This window comes from Etheostoma spectabile, chromosome 9 (genome assembly GCF_008692095.1).
Source record: "Etheostoma spectabile isolate EspeVRDwgs_2016 chromosome 9, UIUC_Espe_1.0, whole genome shotgun sequence".
Taxonomy (NCBI): domain Eukaryota; kingdom Metazoa; phylum Chordata; class Actinopteri; order Perciformes; family Percidae; genus Etheostoma; species Etheostoma spectabile.
The window spans coordinates 33,620,342-33,643,481 of NC_045741.1; the positions used below are offsets into that span (position 1 = coordinate 33,620,342).

Sequence of the window (23,140 nt, forward strand, 5' to 3'; positions counted from 1 at the left end):
ACTAAACATTATTATTATTAATTATTATACGTCACTCAGAAGTTTGCCTGGCGTTTCTACATTAATTTTAAGAGTTGGCTTCACATTGACCGTACATGATCCTCAATCTCTCCTGAGTCAGTTAGTCCAGTTCAATTGGGGTAATGTAGAGACAGGTCGTGGTTCCAGGTTCAGTAGGCACCAACGTTTTACCAAATCGTTACAGTGTTAGGTCTGCTGCCGGTAGCAGTCTGTCTCTGCCCCCCTGTCTGTCCTTGATTGCAGGACTGAAGCCTGGTGTGCGGGAGTCAGGGTTCCAGCTGCAGCTCATCATCTCCGATCACCTATGCTTCAAATACCCGATCAACCTACCACTCTTCGTCAGATCATCAATAGTCTCGCTGCTCCCCGGTTGCACTAGTTTTTGTGATTCTTGCTTGTCCTGATTATTCTTTGTCTGCCACAGTTCTGTGAACGTGAGTCCTGCTCTCCACCACTCCTGCTCTCCACCACTCCTGCTCTCCACCACTCCTGCCCTCCACCACTCCTGCTCTCCACCACTCCTGCTCTCCACCACTCCTGCCCTCCACCACTCCTGCCCTCCACCACTCCTGCTCTCCACCACTCCTGCTCCCTCCACCACTCCAGCTCCCTCCACCACCTCCTGCCCTCCACCACCTCCTGCTCTCCACCACTCCTGCTCTCCACCACTCCTGCTCCCTCCACCACTCCTGCTCTCCACCACTCCTGCTCCCTCCACCACTCCTGCTCTCCACCACTCCTGCCCTCCACCACCTCCTGCTCTCCACCACTCCTGCCCTCCACCACTCCTGCTCTCCACCACTCCTGCCCTCCACCACTCCTGCCCTCCACCACCTCCTGCCCTCCACCACTCCTGCCCTCCACCACTCCTGCTCTCCACCACTCCTGCCCTCCACCACTCCTGCTCCCTCCACCACTCCTGCCCTCCACCACTCCTGCTCTCCACCACTCCTGCCCTCCACCTTTCCTGCTCCCTCCACCACTCCTGCCCTCCACCACTCCTGCTCTCCACCACTCCTGCTGTCCACACTAGATCTCTGGATTATTGGACATGGACCCTCAGAAACAGGTTACCACACACACGCTCTGTACCCAAGATTCCTATTGGATTTGGACTTGGATTTTCCCTGTTGCATCCCCTACCTTGTACATTGGAATAAACCTGTTAAAATGTCATTTTGTCTTTGTATTTTCTGCATTTGGGTTCAACCGAGTTCCACACGTAACATACGGAGTGTAAATTACACTTTCCTAATTTAACATTTAATTGTCATTACCTCATTCAGTGCTCATCGTCTGAGGGAAACAGTGATGTTTTTTCCAAGAAAAAAAGCAGCAAAGCCTCTGACAAACTGCCTCACCCCCCGAGCATCACTTATAATATCCCGTTATCACAAGCCTCATACGGCGTCCTGATGGGGGGACAAGGACCTCATCTTGCAAACTTCATCACCATTTTTCTTTTTAAAAAAAAGGTGTTTTTTATTTGGATCCCCATTAGCTTAGCATAAGCTAAAAGCCATTCTTCCTGGGCTCCTGCAATCTGTTCTTTGACAATACTCAATATGACATAACATTACACACACAGACATAACATTTAAAAATACAAATCGTAGTTAACTCTTACAGTTAACGCAATTAATACAAGAAATAAAAGACACTACTCAGAATAGATGAATCTATTTTAAGAAATAAGATCACAAAAGACCTATAACAAACAAATTTGATATTAAATATTTAATTCCTTTAATTCCTGAAGTAAATATGTCTTAACACTTGTGTTGTCTTCCCTTCAACCATGAAAAAAAGAAGCTTTTTTTTGACATTTCTTGTCACTTTCTTTAATGTTGTGGGTGCTTTTTTGATGGTTTTTTTTTCAGTTATTTGATATTTCTAATGTTGACATTTTCAGCTTATTTCAAACGCCCATTTTTTGTGAGAAAAAAACTAAAAAGGGGTCAAATGTGATCCAAGGACAACATGAGGGTTAAGGGATTTTTTTAAAGCCATACAGAGAGTTGTGTTTGATAGTCGTTGGGAGAGAGATCCATTCACACATTAACTGAGCGTTTACGTGATTTAGGTTCCACTTTAGGTCAAATAAAACTCCGTCCTAATGCACGCCTCGTTCAATACTAAAGGATAGTGAGAGCGAGGTGGAGGCGAGACCTGTCACACCACCTGCATGAGGCCACGTACGCTGTCTTCCTCCTATGCAGACGTGAACTGGAGCAGCTAAATGCTAAACCACAATTTTCCGTCCACTGTTCGCCTGCTATGTTCAACCGTCTCATGTCAATGTTTAAAACCATGATATGTGTTTTGGTGCACAACGCTCATATCTACTCAGTAAGAACATAAGAGATACTGAGGTAAAACAATAAAACACCTTATCCAAGTATGCAAAAATTAAAGTTTGAAGGACACTTTAAGAGTGTATTCTGTCAATGCTATGAAAGCTAAATAAATGCAAAAGGGTTACAAAATTCAAAAACACGTTAGGAGTGTAATATTTAACACTTTTTTATGTTTTTTTGTCCCTTTTTTCAACATGTTTGACGCTTCTTTTCAACGTTTGTCACTTTTCTTTGTTTTCATCACTACGTAACACTAACTTATTAACTTTACTTTTACAGTTATTTTTGGAATTGTTTTTGTAAATGTTATTTTGGGGAATTAAAAAGAACATTGATATAGGACAACGGGTCAATTTGACCCGAGGACAACATGAGGACAACATGAAGACAACATGAAGGCAACATGAAGACAACATGAGGACAACATGAAGACAACATGAAGGCAACATGTTGACTAGTTGAGTCCAAGTCAAGACCAAGTCCAAAGAGGTTTGAGTCCAAGTCATGACCGAGTCCAGGACAGGAAGAAAGGTCTTATGCATGACAGTATCAAGACAATCATTTTGGGTTTCACTTTCACTTTCACTTTTTATTGAAAAAGTGACAAAAATGTCGGAAAAAGCGATAACCATTTTTCACGGTTGACAGGAAGACAACACGAGGGTTAATACTTATGTGTGGCCACAATATAGTAATATGTGGCCACGAAATGCATATTTGTCCAAGTCGTACCTTTTCCGGTATCTAGCATCTGGGCTCTCAGTATCTCGGTAACAACGATTCCTTGCAATACCACGCTGTTTAGACTCTCTCTGTAACTCATGCCCACCCTAAACTACAAGTCAATTAGATTAGATTAGATGCCACTTTATTGTCATTACACAGGTACAAGGCAACGAAATGCAGTTCAGGTCTAACCAGAAGTGCAACAGCAGCAGGTGCAGGATATACACTGGTTCCATAAGTGCAGGACATGGATATGTACTGAATAAATATAGAGATGAATACTATTATAAACAGAATTTTACGGATACACATACCTAGTCTTGTGAACAAGATTTAAAGCTGGATATGTACTGAATATACTATACAAATCCTCTATGTCCATGACTGTACCGTTAGCTTTCTTTGGGCAGCCTATGTGCCCCACACAGGCAAAGCAGAACTTGGTTATAATATTTATGCTACGTCATTATTCCCAAAATTGTATTTAGTGGCCACAAATTAGTCTATTGTGGCCACAAATCAGTATTTTGAATGTCATGTCTGGGGCTCTGTACTTTTCAGTGGTGGAATGTACTTTTACATTAGATTAGATTATGCTTTATTCATCCCACAACAACAACAGCAGCATTTTCTTCAATAACAGCAAAAAAAACACGAAAAAAACCCCACACAAACAAGTAAACACACAAGAAATACCTGCAAACAATGGATTATGATTAATGATTACATGGTAGACTGAGTAAGCAAAATGGCGTCAAATAAAGGTATTTTAAAGTGCGGTTGCCATGATACAAGAAACAATATTGCAGTTTAAGTGACGTTGAAATTAAATTGAATGTGTAATTAGAGTAATAAAGCAAGAGTCGGTAGCATAATATAATAATATAAATTATATTAACCTGTGACCATAAATATTAAAAAGTAAGTACTTGTAATAAAATAGTGTAAATACCGATATTAAAGATAAACAGAAAGTGGGTGGTGTAGATGGGAGAAAAACAGGAACAAAAACCACAACATTATCAGGTAGTGCAGGTGTTGTGTACATGAGTGCTGTACTGAAATTTGACAAACAGGAAAAAACTTGTTAAAGACAATTTACATTCATATGGAGTATTTAGGGACTGTCTAACTTTTTAAGTGGGGTTTTACCTCAGTTATTAGCACAATAACTCAGTTATTAGCACAATAACTCAGTTTTTAGCACAATAACTGAGGTTTAAAAAATTCTCACGGTCGCAGGCAAGCCCGTATGTGACTAAACCGTTAGAGAGGCTCCACAAGTGAGCGGTGAAAGTATTAGGCAAAAGGCCAACCGGATCACATCATGGTCACGTGCAGTGAGAGCTGAACGTGTCATGACTCAACAACTACATGGCATTCCAGTGCTTACATGAACAGGCTTTGCAAGCTCTCAGTGACATGGTGCAGTCATCACAGGCCAGTGGATCTCCTTTAGTAAAACCACCTTTGACCAGACATCATTCTCAGTTAAGGGAGCCAAGACATGGAGTGAGTCAGTTATGTCAGTTACTATGTCTGCTCTTTTGGGATTTTCATCTATTGTGTCTTAATTATTCCGCACCCGGCACCAAACACTTCACATCACACACTATTTCATCTTCTTTCCTCTTCCTCTGCAGGAACAGTTTCATAGCTACACTCAACCTTTCAACCACAAGAGGACGCAACAGACATACAGAACAACAATCTTCAGGTGCTTGCTTCCACCATGAGCCTATCAGGCGTCAGTATTCTCTGAAATGAGGAGCCAGCTTGATAAAGTTGACATACAACTACTCGCCCTGTCTTTCCTGTATTCTCTGGTTATTTCAAATTACTACTTACTGAATTATGGTGTGGTCTTATTAGTGAAGTGCAGATGAAACAATTAAGACATAATGTCTTAACTTGTTAGTTTGACATACAAACCACGTGGTTGATAACATTCAAACACAACTTAAAAGCGTCTCAATGCTAATTTGTTTGGCATCTTCCCCAAAAGACCATTATTTATCTGTGTCTTTTGGGAATTCATCTTAAAAAAAAGGCTGCTATAGGTAGTGGGGGACCCCAGGGGTCAATGCTTGGACCCCTGTTGTTCAGTCTGTAGATACTGCCTCTAAGTCACATCGTTCAGACGTAATCACATCAAACACTGTCGCTTTAAAAAAACATCTCTCCCTGTTTAAAAGAACTAGTTTGATATTTAGGGAAATATTTATTGCTAAATATTGTTAGATGTGAGAAAGGGAATATAAGCACCTCAAAGATCACTAATTAAAGGACGGGTTCACATCATGTCTGTCTCTAATTATCTTGTGATGACAAAGCAGATTTTCTCAAGAAAACGCTTCCATTCAATGATGATCACAGGAGGAGGTTGTTCTGATATGAGAACAGTCACACATTCAATTTTATCAAATGTAAACTTTTCCCCTGATATTCTAAAACATACAGAGAGAAGAAGAAGCTCACTGCAGATGTGTTCAGGTTTCTTGTTGTTCAAGGGTTCATTTTCATAGGATTATTTTTAAGAAGAAAAATGGCAAGAAAGACGGACTTGTTCATGTGTGGGAGCAACTCACTAGCTTACTGAAGTTGTAGTCACTTTAAATGGTAATTTAGGTTTTTTAAAGTTTTGTCAAAAATGTTCCAACATCTCACACAGACACAGAAAGTCACAGATATTTATTAATGTCAGCGTTAGAGATGGGGTCACATTGTGTCTGTCCCTGAAAACAAGTGTCAAGTACCAACACACCACCCCCGTTCTCAGAGCTTTGCACCAGCTTCCTATGAAAAACTAAAAGATTAATATCTAATTATTGACGTACAAAGCACTGAATGAAGTGACTTGCAGTTTCACACATGCATATCAATCGGCCAACACCCTCGGCGTCTTGTTGCATTAAAACATTTTGAAGAAGTAGAAGCTTCTGGAAGCAACTTCAACAGAGAAGTTGAGGTTTTAGGCTGTGAAAATGTTTCACTTAATGCCAAGTTATTATTGTAGAAAAACATGACCTTTGACTTTCAAACACATGAGAAGACTCAAAACTAACAGAACGATTATACATGCCAATACAATAATAAATACAATACATATAATCTAATTATTATTAAATAACAAGTTTGAGAAGGGTGCTTCTCGGATCTACGGAGCCCCTGACATGACAAAAAATTTAGAAATTGTGGCCACGAATATACTAATTTGTGGCCACTTAACCCTCATGTTGTCCTCGGGTCAAATTTGACCTGCTTTCAGTTTTTATATAACAAAAAATGGGCTTGCGCTGAAAATGTCAACATTAGAAATATTAAATAACTTTGGAAAAAGTGACAAAAATGTCAGAAAAAGCGATAATAGTGTTGAAAAAAAGTCATACAAAAAGTCAGTGGAGGACCCCAGGGGTCAATGCTTGGACCCCTGTTGTTCAGTCTGTAGATACTGCCTCTAAGTCACGTCGTTCAGATGTAATCACATCAAACACTGTCGCTTTAAATATATCTCTCCCTGTTTTAAAGAACTAGTTTTATATTTAGGGATATATGTATTGCGTAGTTAGATGTTAAAAAGGGAATATAAGCACCTCAAAGATCTCTAATTAATACATGTCTTCGTAGGCACATAACCCCTATAAAACATGTAGTAGATAAACTATGCAATCTGATACCTTGTCTTCAGGTCCTTGACCGTTCAATTAATTCAATTTTATTCATAGTGTCAAATCCCAACAGATGTAATCTTGGGACACTTTACAAATAGAGTAGGTCTAGACCACACTCTGTAATTTACAAAGATCCTACAATTTCGCATGAGCAAGCATTTGGTGCAATAATGGCAAGAAAAACTTTCTTTTTACAGGTATGTGAACAGGTAGAAACCTTGGACCCAGACTCTTGGGATCCAGGGACACTGATACAGATACACAGATATGGAGAAATATGATTCATCCTAAATATTGCAATCGATATGATGAACAGTGGGAATTATAATACCAATGAATATAACATAATTATGACTAGAACTAGTAGTAGTAATGGCAGTCTGCTCTCAGTTTCCTTTTTTCTGAGAGATGATGAGATAAGTCGCTGTTTTTAAGTGCTGGTCTTCCTCTTGTTCAGCACCTCGTCACAGGACGGCTAAAAGAAGAGAAGAAGAAGACATTCAGCGGCAGGTTTGGTTACAGTCTTTCTTATCATCTCCTGACTTTCCTTTACTGGACTGACAGTCAGTTCTCACCGTCTGTCCCCTACACGAGTATCAGTACCATGTCTGTCTCTCTGTGTTAAAGCTCCCACCTTCACCATGAAGACCCTGACTGTGTTGGCACTGGTTTGTGCCGTGACGGCTCTGACTGGAGCTGCTCGTGAGTATTACGTGTTAAGGATTTATTTAATGCCAACAAACTGCAACAATCCAATCCAATAACTGTGGTGTCGAACTTCTTCCAGCTCCTCGAGAGGAAAAGGCTGATGAAGACCAAACAGGTGAGTAGTTGTTCTTGTCGATGGATCCTACGTCGTGGTGATGACTTCACCTACGCTTTGTTTATTGTGCATTTATCACATCTTCATACTATCAAAATAAATGGATTTAATAGTGTAATATAAAAGTTCTACATAAAGAGACTTCAAGCTTTAACCTCCACATTACCCCTGTGAATAGCTGATGTTAATCTGGTGAAGAGATGGACCGTACGAGGCTGCTCCAGGCCTTGGTCCAGGTCCAACGACCGTTGTTTCCTCTACGTTGCGAGACCCATGACCTGGGCTAAAGCTGAGGTAACGCTGGCGACATTAACCTCTGCAACAGGCTCATTTTGTTAGCATGCACGTGGACATTTGGACATTTGGTTTCTTGACAACTCCTCTCTTTGTTGGTCTGTCTGTAGAAACACTGTGAGTCCCTGGGAGGAAACCTCGCGTCCGTCCGCAGCCTCCAGGAGTACCACGAGATTCAGATGATGATGATGACCGGCCATCATGGGTTCGAAGAGACTTGGATTGGAGGCAGTGATGCACAAGAGGTAAATTTGGCATCATTGCAGTAGTTGGAAATATTGCAAATCCAATCTATATACTATTTATCGCATATTATACTAAACTTAGACTTATACTTTAGATTACATACTTCCTTGCTCTTTATCAGGCAAACATGCTCTATTACTACATTTCACTGTGTATTATGTTTTATATTCTATACTACATCATACCATATTATCATAAAGGAGCTGTACTTAAAATAGAGACTGAACTTGTCGTCCTTCAGGGTCAAAATTGCAAATTCACTTTTATTTTCCCAATGTTTTTTGATGCTTTCTGAAACGTTTGTCACTTTTTAATAATACCTATTTTTTGTTGTTGAAAAAACAGAAATGATGGATAATTTGGGCTTATAGTTAAGATCAGAGGATGTTGAGTGGGTCACAGTTTGTTTCAAAATGCTATAAAATTGAAAAACACAAACACCCACAGTTCAATGAAACTCATCATTAATTTCACGTGGCTTCCGTCCAACGTACATCCACACTTTCATGTTAATTTGGGGCAATTTGCTTCAAAGAAACCCATAATTCTAATGTAGAAATTGGTCATATTTGACCCAAGGACAACACAAGGGTTAAAGACAGCATCATCCATTCAAAGGAAGTGAGAGTCGAAGCAACCCTCCAGTTTTTTGGGGAGTTTGTTCCAGATATGTGCAGCATAAAAAATGAACTTTGTCATTCGCTCTTGGTCACATGCACTTGGACAAGTTTTTATAAAAAGAAACCACTTGTATGCATCTGTCCTTTTTTCTGTCCTTGTGCTGCTGTAACATCTGCATTTTCCCTCTGGGGATCAATAAAGGTTTATCTAAAAGATTTTAATTCCATGGCTTGTTCAATTAATTTCTTTATTCCAGGAAAAGCAGTGGTTCTGGAGCGATGGCACACCTTTCCACTACTCCAACTGGTGTCAAGGAGAGCCTAATAACGGTCGTGGCAGTCAGCATTGTTTGCAAATGAATCATGGAGGTAAAGCCATATCTTGATTTTTGTACAGTAGCAGTGATACTTATGAATTTTAACGTAAATTTTATAGTTCTGACAGCTCATATAACATTGTATCTTGAGCAAAAAAGTTTTTCTGAGTCAGACATTGTTTGGTTTTGTCAAATCAGTCGCTGGGTTAACCATACACAGCATTACATCATTCAACCCAATGATCTGTATCTTATCATTGATCCTAGTGTTACCTAACTGTAGCCATCAAGAAAAATTAGTCACGTTTAACAGTTTGAGGTTTTGTTGATGTGTTGCATTCGCTGACTCGCCATTTTTTCTGTACATACAGCTCAGAAATGCTGGGATGACAACAACTGCAGCGTTAGAAGACCGTCTGTCTGCTCCAAGAAAGCCTGATGATGAACCCGACACAGAAGCATAACGGACCCGGACAAAACCACACACACTGGGGGGGGGGGGTGTTTCTGCCTTGAAATTGATCGTCTTTACTCCGTCAGTCTCACATCTGAGCTGAACGGTTCTTCTTTAAGTTTCATATATTTATTTCTGTTCTATCGCTGTAACGCTACTAAAGGAAGGAAGCGACAGGTGACATAAAGAGGAGCTGGACTGTCTCTGAGGCCTCGTGTCTTTAATGAGATCAGACTGAATGGGTTATGAAAAGATTGCTTTTAGCACAACCTGACACATATATTCTCTTATTTCTTGTCTTATGCAAAATTAAAAGCCTGAAGCATTAAAACAAGCTGGTCTGTGTTTTATCTCCTTTATTGCCCCAGTGTTACACCTGCGACTCATACGGGCAGATGTTCTGCATGCATCACGTCTAAAAGCAATCGTCTCTGCTTGGGACCAAAGATGACATTTAACATAATTTTTCATATATGTACTCATATAAGCCCAGAGAGCACATGACCCAAAGAACCATTTAAAAGTTCACCCAGGTAACAGAGTCTGAATAATATTTGGTATCCCCACTGTCCATCTTTAAATATCCAATGTTGTCAAAATAACCATTGGTTGATCTATATAACATATACATTTATATATATGTTATGTACTAAGACTAAAGACTCAGATAAATGATAATTCCAAAGATTATTCTGTGCTGCGCAAATTCCGCTGAGTCACTGAAGTTGCTTTTGCAAATTGTAAAATCATCTTTGAAGGCCTTCTTTTCCTAAAATAATAAACTGAACAATATAAAAGTATAAAGAAAGTCTCTCTAAACCTGGTTGGTGTACCAGTTTGTATTTCATAACATTCCTGTTATTGTAAATTTAAAATGATTACAGCAGTTATCACCAAAATGTTAGCCGTTATTATTAATTGTAATAAGCTAAAGTTGATATTATTAATATGTGTTGGGCTCTTCTGCAGTACACATGCAGGAACTTTGTCTTCTTCAAGGTAAAGTGCATGTTTAGGCCTTGAGTCTATATGTTGTAACTCTGGGTCTCCTCATTTATGTGTTTCCAACTTTATATACATGCCATTTCTACTTTACATTTGTCAGCAATGTTGACAAAAGCAGTCTGAAAGCAGTCGTCTCCGCTTGGGACCAAAGATGACATTTAACATAATAGTTCATATATGTACTCATGTAAACCCAGAGAGCACATGACCCAAAGGCCCATTTAAAAGTTCACATCGGGACTAGAGTCTGAATAATATTTGGTATCCCCACTGTCCATCTTTAAATATTCAATGTTGTCAAAATAACCATTGGTTGATATATATGTACATACTGTACTAAGACTAAGTGGCAGACTGAGTCTTAAGAAACTGTGTATCGTATTCTGATATATGATTAGTTTGAAAATGAGATGAGTGAAAATTGAATGTCCTGTTTTATTTAGCAGAATAACATTAGGTTGTTCCGTAGTTTCTAATACTTCTAAGCAGATTTTCTCTGCTGTATTTTGAGAAAACCCCACTTAAAAAACCCTGGAATCACCCCTGCCTACATCTATTTATAAAGTTTACCTTAGGTTATTAAAGAGATAGATAACACCTGTTGGGATTTGACACTATAAATAAAATTGAATTAAGTGAACGGTCAAGGACCTGAAGACAAGGTATCAGATTGCATAGTTAATCTACTACATGTTTCATGGGGGTTATATGCCTACAAAGACATGTATTAACTAGTAATCTTTGAGGTGCTTAGATTCCCTTTTTCACATCTAATTATGCAATAAATCTTTCCCCACATGTCAAACTAGTTCTTTTAAACAGGGAGAGATATATTTAAAGCAACAGTGTTTGATGTGATTACATCTGAACGATGTGACTTAGAGGCAGCATCTACAGACTGAACAACAGGGGTCCAAGCATTGACCCCTGGGGTCCTCTACTGACTATATCAGCCTTGTTTTTTTAAGATGAATTCCCAATAGACACAGATAAATAATGGTCTTTTGGTTAAGATGCCACACAAATTAGCATTGAGACACTTTTAAGTTGTGTTTGAATGTTATCAACCATGTGGTTTGTATGTCGAACTAACAAGTCAAGACATTATATCTTAATTGTTTCTTCTGCACTTCACTAATAAGACAACACCATAAATCAGTAAGTAGTAATTTGAAATAACCAGAGAATACGGGAAAGACAAGGCGAGTAGTTGTATGTAGAAATCTGACCTGCATGTCCTGTACTTTATCAAGTTGGCTCATTTCACAGTTGGTTCAGTGAATACTGACGTCTGAAAACCATTTTTTTTCAACACTATTATCGCTTTTTGACATTTTTGTCACTTTTTCAGTCTTGTTATTTATTAATAATTAGATTATATGTATTGTATTTATTATTATATTGGCATGTATTATCGTGTTGTTAGTTTTGAGTCTTCTCATGTGTTTGAAAGTCAAAGGTCATGTTTTTCTACAATAATGACTTGGCATTAAGTGAAACCTTTTCACAGCCTGAAACCTCAACTTCTCTGTTGAAGTTGCTTCCAGAAGCTTCTACTTCTTCAAAATGTTTTTAGGCAACAAGACGCCGAGGGTGTTGGCCGATTGATATGCATGTGTAAAACTGCAAGTCACTTCATTCAGGGCTTTGTACATCAATAATTAGATATTAATTTTTTAGTTTCCATAGGAAGCTGGTGCAAAGCTCTGAGAACGGGGGTGATGTGTTGGTACTTGACACTTGTTTTAAGAGACAGACGTGATGTGAACCCGTCCTTTAACGCTGACATTAATAAATATCTCTGAATTTCTGTGTCTGTGTGAGATGTTGGAACATTGAAGACAAAACTGTAAAATCCTAAATTCCCCTTTAAAGTGACTAAAAGTTTAGTAAGCTAGTGAGTTTCTCACTCACATGAACGAGTCTGTCTTTCTTGCTGTGTTTCTTCTCAAAAATAATCCTATAAAAATGAACCCGTGGTGTGTCAAGCACCAAGAAACCTGAACACATCTGCAGCAATCTTCTTTTTCTCTCAATGTTTTAGAATATCAGGGGAAAAGTTTACATTTGATAAAATTGAATGTGTGACTGTTCTCATATCAGAACAACCTTCTCCTGTGATCGTCATTGAATGGAAGCTTTTCCTTGAGAAAATCTACTTTGTCATCACAAGATAATTATTTAATAAATTAATTAAGTTGTTATGTGGGGCAACATTGCTGACAAATGTAAAGTAGAAATGGCATGTATATAAAGTTGGAAACACATAAATGAGGAGACCCAGAGTTACAACATATAGACTCAAGGCCTAAACATGCACTTTACCTTGAAGAAGACAAAGTTCCTGCATGTGTACTGCAGGAGAGCCTAATTATAATCATCTAACAACATCTAATTATAATATCAGCTTTAGGTCATTATAATTAATAATAACTGCTCAAATTATGGAGCTAACAGCTGTAATCATTTTAAATTTACAACAACAGGAATATTATGAAATACAAACTGGTACACTCAGCAGGTTTAGAGAGACTTTCTTTATACTTTTATATTGTTCAGTTTATTATTTTAGGAAAAGAAGGCCTTCAAAGATGATTTTACAATTTACAAAAGCAATTTCAGTGACTCAGCGGAATTTGCGCAGCACAGAATAATCTTTGGAATTATCATTTATCTGAGTCTTTAGTCTTAGTACATAACATATATATAAATGTATATGTTATATATATCAACCAATGGTTATTTTGACAACATTGGATATTTAAAGATGGACAGTGAAGATACCAAATATTACTCAGACTCTGGTACCTGGGTGAACTTTTAAATGGTTCTTTGGGTCATGTGCTCTCTGGGCTTATATGAGTACATATATGAAAAATTATGTTAAATGTCATCTTTCGTCCCAAGCAGAGACGATTGCTTTTAGACGTGATGCATGCAGAACATCTGCCCGTATGAGTCGCAGGTGTAACACTGGGGCAATAAAGGAGATAAAACACAGACCAGCTTGTTTTAATGCTTCAGGCTTTTAATTTTGCATAAGACAAGAAAGAAGAGAATATATGTGTCAGGTTGTGCTAAAAGCAATCTTTTCATAACCCATTCAGTCTGATCTCATTAAAGACACGAGGCCTCAGAGACAGTCCAGCTCCTCTTTATGTCACCTGTCGCTTCCTTCCTTAAGTAGCGTTACAGCGATAGAACAGAAATAAAGATATGAAACTTAAAGAAGAACCGTTCAGCTCAGATGTGAGACTGACGGAGTAAAGATGAATGTAATTAAAGGCAGCCCCCCCCAGTGTGTGTGGTTTTTTCCGGGTCCGTTATGCTTCTGTGTCGGGTTCATCATCAGGCTTTCTTGGAACAGACAGACGGTCTTCGAGCGCTGCAGTTGTTGTCATCCCAGCATTTCTGAGCTGTATGTACAGAAAAATGGCGAGTCAGCGAATGCAACACATCAACAAAACCTCAAACTTTTAATCATGCGTGATTAATTATTCTTGATGGGTACAGTTACGAAACACTATGATCAATGATAAGATGCAGATCATTGGGAAAAACGTAAATGATGTAATGCTGTGTATGGTTAACCCAGCGACGATATCTGACTCAGAAAGACGTTTTTGCTCAAGACACAATGTTAGATGAGCTGTCGGAGCTATAAAACTGACCTTAAAACTCATAAGTATCACTGCTACTGTTCGAAAATCAAAATATGGGTTTACCTCCATAATTCATTTGCAAACAATGCTGCCTGCCCCAACTGTTATCAGGCTGTCCACGACACCAGTTGGTGTAGCGGAAAGGTGTGCCATCGCTCCAGAACCAGTGCTTTTCCTGGAATAAAGAAATGCAGATTTGCTTCGACTTTCACTTCATTTGAATGGATGATGCTGTCTTTAACCCTTGTTAAAGGTTAATAATATAAAGTATAAGTGTCAGTTCAGTATAATATACAATAAATAGTATATATATTTGATTTGCAATATTTGCAACTCTATGCAATGATGCCAAAATTACCTCATGTGCATCACTGCCTCCAATCCATGTCACTTTGTACCCATGACGGCCGGTCAGGATCATTATCTGAATCTTGTGGTACTCGTCGAGGCTGCGGACGGACGCGAGGTTTCCTCCCAGGTACTGACAGTTTTTCTACGGTACGGGAGACAGACGGACCAACAAAGAGAGGAGTTGTTAAAGAAAGTAAAAAAGGACGACACTGAGTCAGCAAAAAATGCCAAGAAACCAAGTGTCCATGTGCGTGCTGACAAAATGAGCCTGTTGCAGAGGTTAATGTCGCCAGCGTTACCTCAGCTTTAGCCCAGGTCATGGGTCTGGCAACGTAGAGGAAACACCGGTCGTTGGACCTAGACCAACCCCAGGAGCAGCCTCTGGTCCACCTCTTGACCAGATTAACATCAGCTATTCACAGGGGTAATGTGGAGGTTATAGCTTAAAGTCTCTTTATGTAGAACTTTTATATTACACTATTAAATCCATCTATTTTGATAGTTTGAAGGTGTTAAAAATGCAGAATAAACAAAGCGTAGGTGGAGTCATCACCACGACGTAGATAGATAGATATTCATTGATCCCAAAAAAATGGGAAATTATGGTGTTACAGCAGCAAACATACATCAGTCATACAGCACAGAATATAAATAGAAATGAAATACTAGGATACAATTTACATACATACAATGTACATGAAACATCAATAATAATAATAATAGGACTAAAAAATACAAGTACAATCCATGGAAGAGAAAAAAATAAAATAAATCTGTAACACGTAATACTCACGAGCAGCTCCAGTCAGAGCCGTCACGGCACAAACCAGTGCCAACACAGTCAGGGTCTTCATGGTGAAGGTGGGAGCTTTAACACAGAGAGACAGACATGGTACTGATACTCGTGTAGGGGACAGACGGTGAGAACTGACTGTCAGTCCAGTAAAGGAACGTCATAAGATGATGAGAAAGATTGTAACAAAACCTGCTGCAGAATGTCTTCTTCTTCTCTTCTTTTAGCCGTCCTGTGACGAGGTGCTGAACAAGAGGAAGACCAGCACTTAAAAACAGCGACTTATCTCATCATCTCTCAGAAAAAAGGAAACTGAGAGCAGACTGCTGCTACTACTACTAGTTCTAGTCATAGTTCTGTTATCTTCATTGGTATTATAATTGCCACTGTTCATCATACCAACTGCAATATTTATGATTAATCATATTTCTCCATATGTGTGTTTATCTGTATCAGTGTCCCTGGGTCCTAACCGGCAGCATATGGCCGCCCACCAAGAGTCTGGGTCCGAGGTTTCCACTATCGCACCAAATGCTTGCTCATGAGAAATTGTTGGATCTTTGTAAATTATAGCATGTGGTCTAGACTAACGGTTTTTGTAAAGTGTCCTGAGATTACTCTTGTTGGGATTTGACACTATAAATACAATTGAATTGAATGTGTGACTGTTCTCATAAAATCTCGAAAAGCCTTCTTCATTGAAAGGAAGCTGAGACCATTTCCTTGAGAAAATCTGCTTTGTCTTCACAAGATAATTAAGTTCTTATGTGGGGCAACATTGCTGACAAATGTAAAGTAGGAATGCCATTTACACTCACCTAAAGGATTATTAGGAACACCATACTTATACTGTGTTTGACCCCATTTCGCCTTCAGAACTGCCTTAATTCTACGTGGCACTGATTCAACAAGGCTGCCTTGCCTTGCACTACTCCACTTGCACACATTGCACACTTTTTGTTGTCCTGAAAACACTTGGGAACACATTTCTGCTGCTCTTACATAACCGGCACCACTATGCTACCGCCTGACTTTTGCACATTACATTGACTGTCAACTGTATGCATAATTGCACTTTCTTAACTCAAATTCTGCTGCTCTTATTTTCCTCATTGTACATATCTTCTTATTTTTACTTTTTATACTGTTTACTTGAATGTTATGTTTGTCTGTGGACCAAATTGGTTAAAATGTCTTGTTGTCACCGTGGGATAGAGGGAAACGAAATTTCGATTTCTTTGTATGTTTTGACATGTGAAGAAATTGACAATAAAGCTGACTTTGACTTTGACTTTGAAAGTATTCTTTAGAAATGTCGGTCCATATTGAGAGGATAGCATCTTGCAGTTGATGGAGATTTGTGGGATGCACATCCAGGGCACGAAGCTCCCGTTCCACCACATCCCAAAGATGCTCTATTGGGTTGAGATCTGGTGACTGGGGGGGCCATTTTAGTCCAGATTGAGATCTGGTGACTGGGGGGGGGGGGCATTTTAGTACAGTGAACTCATTGTCATGTTCAAGAAACCAATTGTAAATGATGTGAGCTTTGTGACGTGGTGCATTATCCTGCTGGAAGTAGCCATCAGAGGATGGGTATATGGTGGCCATAAAGGGATGGACATGGTCAGAAACAATGCTCAGGTAGGCCGTGGCATTTAAACCATGCCCAACTGGCACTAAGGGCCCTAAAGTGTGACAGGAAAACATCCCCCACACCATTACACCACCACCACCAGCCTGCACAGTGGTAACAAGGCATGATGGATCCATGTTCTCATTCTGACTCTACCATCTGAAGGTCTCAACAGAAACCAGACTCATCAGACCAGGCAACATTTTCCCAGTTTTCAACTGTCCAATTTTGGTGAGCTCTTGTAAATTGTAGCCTCTTGTTCCTGTTTGTAGTGGAGATGAGTGGTACCCGGGGGGGTCTTCTGCTGTTGTAGCCCATCCGCCTCAAGATTGTGCATGTTGTGGCTTCAAAAATGGTTTGCGGCATACCTCGGTTTTAACAAGTGGTTATTTCAGTCAAAGTTGCTCTTCTATCAGCTTGAACCAGTCGGCCCATTCTCCTCTGACCTCTAGCATCAACAAGGCATTTCGCCCACAGGACTGCTGCATGCTGGGTGTTTTTCCCTTTTCACACCATTCTTTGTAAACCCTAGAAATGGTTGAAAATCCCAGTAACTGAGCAAATTGTGAAATACTCAGACCGGCCTTTAGGTGAGTGTATATCAAGTTGAAAACACATAAATGAGGAGACCCAAAGTCACAACATATATAGAATCACGGCCAAAACATGCACTCTTCCTTGAAGAAGACAAAGTTCCTGCATGTGTACCGCAGGAGAGCCCAACATCTATTCATAATATCAGCTTTAGGTCATTATAATTAATAGGAAAAGCTCAAATGTTGGAGCTAACAGCTGTAATTATTTTACATTTACAACAACAGGAATGTTATGAAACACAAACTTGTAGACTAACCAGGTTTAGAGAGGCTTTTTTATACTTTTATATTGTTCAGGTTATCATTTTAGGAAAAGAAGGGCTTCAAATATGATTTTGCAATTTACAAAAGCAACTTCAGTGACTCAGCGCAATTTGTGCAGCACAGACAGAAAAGCTCTGATGCAACAATTCCTCAACTTCTGTTTTATATCAAAGTGTTGCACAACACTGCTGCTCACGGAGAACGAGGGTCAGGGATAGCCATTAAGATTAAAGAACAGGATGCATCAATTTGTTAGATTCAATAATCATCATGACTGAATCTCCACAGATACTACAGTAAAGTCAGGTCAGTTTAATTTCTATGGCTCATTTAAAAAGAGCTGACCCAAAGGGCTTTCCAGCACTTATACAAGATTAGAGAAATACAAGGTGCATAGCAGGTAATAACACAACATGTTAGAAGAAAATAAAGAGAATGCATGACTAAAAAACAAAGAACTTACATGATGAAATTAAAGTTAAGTAATAGAACAATAATATATTACACAGCTAATTACAATATTTAAGCTAAGAGGTGATCAAGTCATGGATAATGGTTTCCAGGTCCTGATGACTTAACCCTTGTATGGTATTTGGGTCAAATTGACCCAGTTCAAATGCATAAAGAGTAGCCTAAATTTTTTTTTTAAGGTTATTTTTGGGGGCATTTTTTCCCCTTTTTTACTGACAGTGGATAGACAGGAAAGGTGGGAGAGAGATGAGGGATGATGTGCAACATAGGGCCGCAGGTCGGACTCGAACCCTGGTCACTGCAAAGGACTCAGCCTACATCGGGGCGCACGCTCTCTCTGGGTGAGCTAGAGGTCACCCCCCACCCCCCCTTCAGAGTAAAGCTATCAGACAGTATCAATGCCTTCTGATGAAACCTCAACTTCTCTATTGAAGTTTTCAGAAGCTCCTACTTCCTCATAATGTTTTTGGGTAATGAGGCAGTTGGTTAACAGATATAAATTAGTATATCTGCAAGTCATGATGGGAACCATATAACACAACAGTATTGTGTATCGAAAGGTGGGTTTTAGCTATCTGTATCTGCTTTGTGTCTTAAAGACAAGTTGACAGATTCATTGTAGTGTTATGTTGAATAATATGCACTTCTATGCAATATGCTGGATTACTGTTTTGATCAAACAGCGTGTATTGTATTGTAAGAGTGATTTTGATGTATTGTTGTGTGTTGGACACAAAATGGCCACTTCAATTGGGAAACCTTTGTGTCAGGTAACAGGTGTATTGCTAATAACTTTCAGCTCGGTGCAGCTCATGTAAAACTATAATAAATCGTTGGATTAATCGAGCTGGAGCTGGATTCTAATAATAATGATAATTTATACTGTTTATTGATCCTCTGTTTGTTAGTAATCACTACACACAGGAGTGAAATACACACATTCTCAGGACAATGCACAAAATGGAGAGATGTCAGATTGGGGGGGCTGCCAGTGTTGGACCAGCACCCTGAGCAGTAGGGAGGTTAGGGGGGTTTGGTGCCTTGCTCAAGAGCACCTGGCAGTGCCCAGGAGGTGAAGTGGCATCTCTCCAGCTACCAATCCACACTCCGTACTTTGTCCCATACAGGGACCCAAATCCCTGTGGACTGAGCTACAATTCTTTAATCTAATACATTGAAGACCATTGCTATTAAATAAGACGCTAGAAAAAGAATACTGAAGCGTTTATTGGAGTAATTTTATAAGCTTGTGTTTGCAGTGGTTATCATGAATCAGACTGCAGCACAGGTCGTCAGCTCACACACTGACTGAAAACGTGAAATCAGCTGATGATGATCACATCTTCTTGGCGCACACAAAGAACTTCACCCCTGTGCAGGGTACATCGTTCCAGTATTCCCAACCTGGAAGACATTAAAAAACATCAGATTCAGTGGCATTAGGGAACATCCTTATTATGTAATTTACTAAACACATTATCAACATTTAAACAGGGTAATCACAGAGGTACTGGAGTCACATTTCCTGCTTTAAGCACAGAGATAATACATGGGCCTCATGCAGAAACAGTTTTGTCTTAAAAAGTTTGATTCAACTTGATGAATACTGTTGTGGTTTGTTTTTTTTGTTTGGATTCTTTTGTTCTCTTTTGGTCTTGTGCTGGTGTCTCAGTGTTCGCCCCGGTCTCGTGTTGTTCTTGTCTGGTGTCCCCCTGAATGTCTGTGCGTTCTGTTTCCTGTTTAATTTTGAAGTCTGGTTGTTGTCTCGTCTCGCCTCTAGTTCTACTTCCTGTGTCTTCCCGCTCTTGTGATTACCTGATGTTGTCCACCTGGTTCCCTGCCTTCCTGTCACCTGCCTCTCGTTACTTCATTACCTCGTGTACTTAATGTCTGTGCTTCCCGTCCCAGATCCTTTTGCCCTGTCGGTTTGTTTAGTCCTCGTGACCGTTGGCGTCGTGCTGTCCTACGTCTCGTCTGGACCTTTCCCCGTGAGTGTTACCCTGTCATCGTTCCCTGGTTTTTGCTAAGCTTTCTCCCCCTGGACTATTTTTGGGACCTTTTGTGGCTGTTTAATTTTTCCTGTATTTTTGTGGACTTTGTTTGGGTTCAAACAAAGCCTTTGAGTTTCCTCCTCTACTCCACTTTTGGGTCTTCCTCCCGCAACATCCCAGAATGCCACCTGTTCAGAAGCAGGGCGTATTCATGATATCTAACTTATTCTTTCAGTCACACCCAAAGCTCATGAATTTGAACTTAGAAGCTGCTGTTAGCCCCACAACACTTTGTTCAGGATCTTGTAATATACTTTGAATATTTTCAAAGAAAAAGACTATTTTTCCATGATTAAAAGTCCATTTTTGGCCTCCACCCATTCTTAAAACTGCTAACATTCTCTCTACTCATCTATTTTTCCTTACTATTAAAGACTGACTCGATGCAGTCCTCCTTTCCACCAGAGTTGTTCGGCTCCCCGAGTGACCATGAGTTGTAGTTGAATTTGGATCCATCAACGAATCCAAAAACACCCTGAAAAACATAAAGGTGAAAATGAGTGATGACGTGACTCACACACTCCTCTATGTATTTGCATTAGGGTCTTTCCTCCCCTTCATCCACCCATCAATGAGTTGACCAACCCAGCCAACATGACTTTCACTGCTTACCCCTGATCTTTTGGCTCCAACCCAAAACTTCTTGGAATCATGATAGGCATGATAGGTCAAACAAGTCAGGGTGTTCATTTCGTCTTCACTGTGTATGGACACCAGATCGCTGTTTAAGGAGCGACAGTGTGCCTGAAGGGAAAAGAAATGTAAGCATGTTAGTCATCACCAGTTTATAATCCAAGCCCAAGGGGACTAGCCCCGCATTGTCAGACCTTCCTCCACAGCGCTGCAAAGGAGGGTCTGGCGAGTCCACACAGCATTTAGGGATGGGAGAAAAATGTGCTCTGGTTCATTGGAATTTCTTTACACCAATCACAATCATCTTGGGCGGGGCTAAGCGCTGCACAGAGCTGCAGTGCCTCTGCAAAATCTCCTCAGGAAGGAACATGTGTACGGTCAAGGGTTGTCTTTGAAACAGAGAACTCAGATTGAACAGAGAGTCTAGCTAGCGGTCTGGATTTACCCTGCAGAGATCTGAGGACCAGGTAACTATAGTCCTCAGATTGGACAGAGAGTCTAGCTAGCTGTCTGGATTTACCCTGCAGAGATCTGAGGACCAGGTAACCATAGTCCTCAGATTGGACAGAGAGTCTAGCTAGCTGTCTGGATTTACCCTGCAGAGATCTGAGGACCAGGTAACCATAGTCCTCAGATTGGACAGATAGATAGAAATTAACAATAAAAAGGATTAGTTTAAGGAGTAGGCGGAAGCAAATAGCTTATTTGGTCCTGCCCCTTCTTTCACCAAATCATACCATCACAAAGTGAATAGATGTGCAATAATAATAATGTATATTTCATAAATCCTGCAAGGGGATATTACAGTGTTTTTACTCTGTTATTATTAGACACATTACACACACATGCTCAGGTCCTATACATGCACTAAATGGAGAGATGTCAGAGTGTTGGGGGGGGGGGGGGGGATTAAGAATAATAAGAATGCACATATAAAATGCACACAGAAGATTGTTCATTCATCAACACGGAATATTTCCTGTGTTGCTAGAGAGACTCGAGGCTTTGACCCCATCATGCTGCTTGCAGTTGTGTGTGTGTGTGTGTGTGTGTGTGTGTGTGTGGGTGTGTGGGTGTGTGGGTGTGTTTGCATCACCTGTGCATCATTGAAATTTTTCTGAACCCCGATGAGTTTAGCACAGCGATCCGGAGCAGTGCGGCTCCATCCGTCACCACATGGCGGAGCCGGGTATTGTTGACAAAATTGTGGATCTAAATCTGTGGAAACAAAAGCTCTTGAATTAGCAAATGTTTCTTGGTTTTTTGTGTTTTTAAAAAAAACCTGTCGGCAATGGTAAAGTACTTACAAACGCCCTCGGCCGTCACAGTCTCCAGGATGGACACCAACAGCAGGACAGCGGTTACCACAGCTGGACGCATTGCTCAGGCCTCACTATCAGTAGTCCAATAGAATATGATCTGAAGATGTGACAGTTTGAAGTATGAATATTTGACAGCCTGTTTATTTACCACAGGCCTGTACCACGAAGCAACATCAACATGCCCTGGATTCATTTCCATTGCCCGATGTTCTAGTTCAATAAACCCAGGGTTTCCCAATCAGTTCAGGTGAGGAAACACCTGCCTACAAGCACCTCAAAGCTCATTAATTAACATCTCATGTCTTCTTTGACCCATAACCCCATAGAATGTGTAGAAGATTACCAATCAAATGTAATATAATACAGTTCAGCTGCTTACATAGGAGCCTATCAGACTTTAGAGTCCAGCATTCACTGAATCACCTGTGAAATTAGGAGACAACTTAATAAAGACATACAGTATAGATGTATACCTACATACAACAAGAATCTAGCCCATGCTCACCACCAATGCGTTCTGGTTCCTCGTTGCTCCTCTGTTTGTCAGGTGGTTCTTCCTCTCACTATTATACTCATCACTCATGCCCTCGGGACATGCTAATGGCTCATTTTCATATGATCCGTTATGAGAACAAACAGAGCCTGTAAGTATACTCATGCCACAGAGACTCCTGTTTGAGGCGTGCGTGAGAATTGTCTTCTACAGAAACTCACTTCAGCCTAGTTGTGTGTTTGCACTCACAAAATGATGTTAATACACAAAATTAGAAGTTTCATCAAACTGATAACATCCAAAAGTAATACGTGATGTAAATGTGTTCTGCATT

General features: G+C 40.0%; 3 protein-coding genes across 3 annotated transcripts; 1 reads left to right on the forward strand and 2 right to left on the reverse strand.

The window, feature by feature from the left end:
* The first annotated feature begins 7,137 nt into the window (after nt 1-7,137).
* On the forward strand, nt 7,138-9,549 carry LOC116695367 (ladderlectin). Its single transcript, XM_032525586.1, has 7 exons — nt 7,138-7,285; nt 7,403-7,477; nt 7,563-7,598; nt 7,777-7,892; nt 8,003-8,137; nt 9,016-9,127; nt 9,447-9,549. Exons 2-7 carry the CDS (start codon nt 7,417-7,419, stop codon nt 9,512-9,514), a joined length of 528 nt encoding a protein of 175 aa, XP_032381477.1. The 5' UTR covers nt 7,138-7,285; nt 7,403-7,416; the 3' UTR covers nt 9,515-9,549.
* A 4,000-nt stretch (nt 9,550-13,549) lies between these two features.
* LOC116695369 (ladderlectin) lies at nt 13,550-15,706 on the reverse strand. Its single transcript, XM_032525588.1, has 6 exons — nt 15,533-15,706; nt 15,341-15,415; nt 14,847-14,959; nt 14,555-14,689; nt 14,260-14,371; nt 13,550-13,950 (listed from the first exon to the last, which is right to left on the reverse strand). Exons 2-6 carry the CDS (start codon nt 15,399-15,401, stop codon nt 13,883-13,885), a joined length of 489 nt encoding a protein of 162 aa, XP_032381479.1. The 5' UTR covers nt 15,402-15,415; nt 15,533-15,706; the 3' UTR covers nt 13,550-13,882.
* A 3,807-nt stretch (nt 15,707-19,513) lies between these two features.
* Nucleotides 19,514-22,881, reverse strand: LOC116695368 (galactose-specific lectin nattectin). The gene is made up of 6 exons (XM_032525587.1): nt 22,819-22,881; nt 22,299-22,410; nt 22,088-22,209; nt 20,971-21,102; nt 20,725-20,833; nt 19,514-19,711 (listed from the first exon to the last, which is right to left on the reverse strand). Exons 2-6 carry the CDS (start codon nt 22,369-22,371, stop codon nt 19,644-19,646), a joined length of 504 nt encoding a protein of 167 aa, XP_032381478.1. The 5' UTR covers nt 22,372-22,410; nt 22,819-22,881; the 3' UTR covers nt 19,514-19,643.
* Between the last annotated feature and the right edge of the window lie 259 nt (nt 22,882-23,140).